This window comes from Arachis duranensis, chromosome 3, assembly GCF_000817695.3.
Source record: "Arachis duranensis cultivar V14167 chromosome 3, aradu.V14167.gnm2.J7QH, whole genome shotgun sequence".
In the NCBI taxonomy this organism is placed as follows: domain Eukaryota; kingdom Viridiplantae; phylum Streptophyta; class Magnoliopsida; order Fabales; family Fabaceae; genus Arachis; species Arachis duranensis.
In genome coordinates, this window is record NC_029774.3 from 126,674,226 (window position 1) to 126,677,303 (window position 3,078).

Sequence of the window (3,078 nt, forward strand, 5' to 3'; positions counted from 1 at the left end):
AAGTTGGTAGTTGTTCTCTTTTTAAGAGCTTCATAGCAACGCGATCCTCGCAAAACACACGCTCCTTTAAGAGTCACCACAAAAGACGGCTGAACCTTCGGGTGCAAGATCCCTTCTCAGGAAGCATATAATCACTTCTTCACTACTTCAACTGTGTTCTCTCTCTATCTATCTCTTCATTATTAGGGTTTTCATTTCTATATATCCACCTCTTTCAACTCTCTACTCTTTCTTGAGGAGATGGAAGGTGAGAAGCTTGACGAGATCATGTTACCAGGTTTCAGGTTCCACCCAACTGATGAGGAGCTTGTCGGGTTCTACCTTAAGAGAAAGATTCAGCAAATGCCTCTGTCCATTGAGCTCATCAAGCAACTTGATATCTATAAATATGATCCTTGGGATCTTCCAAGTAAGTATATAATGGTTATGATCTGAATCAACTTAATGATAATAAGGCAATTAATTAAAAAAGCACTGTATGTGTAGAAGTGGCAGGTACAGGAGAGAAAGAGTGGTATTTCTACTGTCCAAGAGACAGAAAATACAGGAACAGTGCAAGGCCAAATAGGGTAACTGGAGCTGGGTTCTGGAAAGCCACAGGGACTGACAGGCCTATATACTCCTCAGAGGGTTCAAAGTGCATTGGACTCAAGAAATCTTTGGTCTTCTACAAAGGCAGAGCTGCCAAAGGTGTTAAAACTGATTGGATGATGCATGAGTTTAGGCTTCCTTCTCTTGTTGACTCTTCTTCATCCGACAAGACCACTATTCCTGCTAATGTCGGTATTTATCACTCTCTCAAACCTTTCTTAACAGGATCCATCTCACACTTTCTAGCTGACTTCAATTTCAACATGCAGGACTCTTGGGCAATCTGCAGAATATTCAAGAAAACAAATGCTACAGCTCAAAGAGCACTCTCTCACTCTTGGGTTTCTACCTTACCTGAAACAACACCAACCACCACTACCAATGATACAGATCACATATTCAACATGCCAACGATGATGGCAAAGAAAACTAGCTTCATGACCCAGTTTTGCACTAACTACACTAGTGACACACAAATCCAAGATGTTGCATCATCTTATAAACCACCCTTTATTAATATTAATCCATTGCTTTACAAGCAGTTTGATCATCATCATCATCAGTTACCACCTATTATTTCAAATGGAGATCTTATAAGCAACGACTGCTTAATACCCTCTTCTACTACTCCACTTGAAACATCCTCTAATAGTGCAAAACCTACTATGGATTTTTCTTCATTGTTGCTGAACATGTCATCTTCTGTTCTTGGAGATTTTGCTGGAAAGACATCGTCGTCGTCCTCATCCCAAGAGGGTACAGCAGCAGCAGCAACAGCAACAACAATCACGAGTAGCTTCGGTGGTGGAATGCAGGAGCACTACCCAACAATACCATTACTGCGTCAGATGCATCAAGGGAACAACAACAACAACAACAACATTGGCATCAACAACAACAACGTGTCTGCTGGCGGTGAAGAACAAGAGTTGGAGAAAGTTGGATCCATTGTTGGGTTCCCATTCATGAACATTGGGGATGCATGGAAGTCAAATATGCTTTGGGATACTTCTTGTCCCTTGTGATATGTGCCTGCTTTACTTACTTAATTAATTAGCATTATTATTCCACAACCAAAGTATTATATTTATACTTAATCCAGTTTAATTAGTCAAAATTAGAAGCCACTGTTTTTATAGCTTCTAATAATTAGGTAGGACTAGCTTAGAGACTCTAGTTATCTCTGACTTTTTTTTAAACTTATATTTATGTTCATTTTATCTTAGCATTTAGAATCTTTTTTTAGGAGTTTCCAGTTCTGTTTTTCCGTAGTAGTAGGGTTTAGGGTTTTGTATTCTAAATAGGGATAAAATGTCAACTTGAATGTTTGTGGAATATAATTTTGAAAAACAAATTGAAATTAAGAGGCACGAGCTAAGGAATGCTTGGAGAGACTCATATATATTATATCAGTTTTATCCTTACATGCAAGTCATTTTTCCATACAACTTCGTGTAAGTCATTTTACCTTAATTCACCTCATGCGTCTTTTAATCTAATTAACTTTTTAATCAACGCACGAATATATAACTGTCTTTTTTAAAAGAATTTTATTTTTGTTTTTAAATTTTTTTAATATTTTCGATCTACGTTCTCTTCTTTGCGTTCTTTGCGTTTCTCTTCGTTTGTTCTTTATGTTTTTGAAGTAAAACTCTAAAATCAGTTTTAAAGAGTTATCTCGTTGTTGAAGATAATGAATAATTCAAGTTCAAATTGTCAATTGAACCAAAACAAAATTGATTATTGTTTTAAATCCAATCAAATGGTTGAGATGTGCTTTGATTCTAGTTAATATTTTCGTTAGTAATTTATGATTCTGTAAGTGAATAATATTGTTTTTGTTTGTGAAAATTATTGTTTATCATTGATGGTTTGAATTGAATGTAATGTAAGAGTTCTGCATTAAAGAAAATATTTTTCTGTATTTGCAGCAAATAAATTTGAGTATAACACGAAGATATTTAAGTGTATTGTTTAAAAATTTCGGTGTATGTGTGCTGATAATTTTTGCATAATTCAAAACTCTTCTTCTTCCTCCTCCTTCTCATCTTCTGCTGCTTCTTCTTCTTCTTTTTCATCATCATCATCATCATCTTTTTTTTATTCATCTCTTTTTTTCTTGTTTTACTTTCTCAAATTTCTTCTTGTTTACTCTCTTAATAAGAATAAAAACAAAAAAATTAAACAAAGAAGGAGAAGAAACACATAATGCTGCAAAATTACTTGAAAGAGGATGAATTTACATTTATTCAACTAAAATAAAGAAAGAAATAAAAAAAAGAAAAAAATGCAACATTAGAGAAAACATTTTTCAGTATTTGCAACAAATTTGGGTTTAACTCGAAAATATTTACGTGTATTGTTTAAGAATTTTGTGTGTATGTATACTGATAAGTTCTGCATAATTCAAAACTCTTCCTCTTCCTCCTCCTCATCTTCGTCTACTTCTTCTTCTTTTTCATCATCATCATCATCATCATCGTCATC

General features: G+C 34.6%; 1 protein-coding gene across 2 annotated transcripts; it reads left to right on the top strand.

Annotated features, from left to right (window-relative positions):
- The first annotated feature begins 201 nt into the window (after positions 1-201).
- On the top strand, positions 202-2,011 carry LOC107481158 (protein FEZ-like). 2 transcript variants are annotated; one of them, XM_016101375.3, is made up of 3 exons: positions 202-409; positions 487-779; positions 861-2,011. In XM_016101375.3, exons 1-3 carry the CDS (start codon positions 241-243, stop codon positions 1,614-1,616), a joined length of 1,218 nt encoding a protein of 405 aa, XP_015956861.1. In that variant the 5' UTR covers positions 202-240; the 3' UTR covers positions 1,617-2,011. The 2 variants fall into 2 exon arrangements, with proteins under 2 accessions (XP_015956861.1, XP_020994898.1); XM_021139239.2 differs by having other exon boundaries at positions 490-779.
- Positions 2,012-3,078: the final 1,067 nt, after the last annotated feature.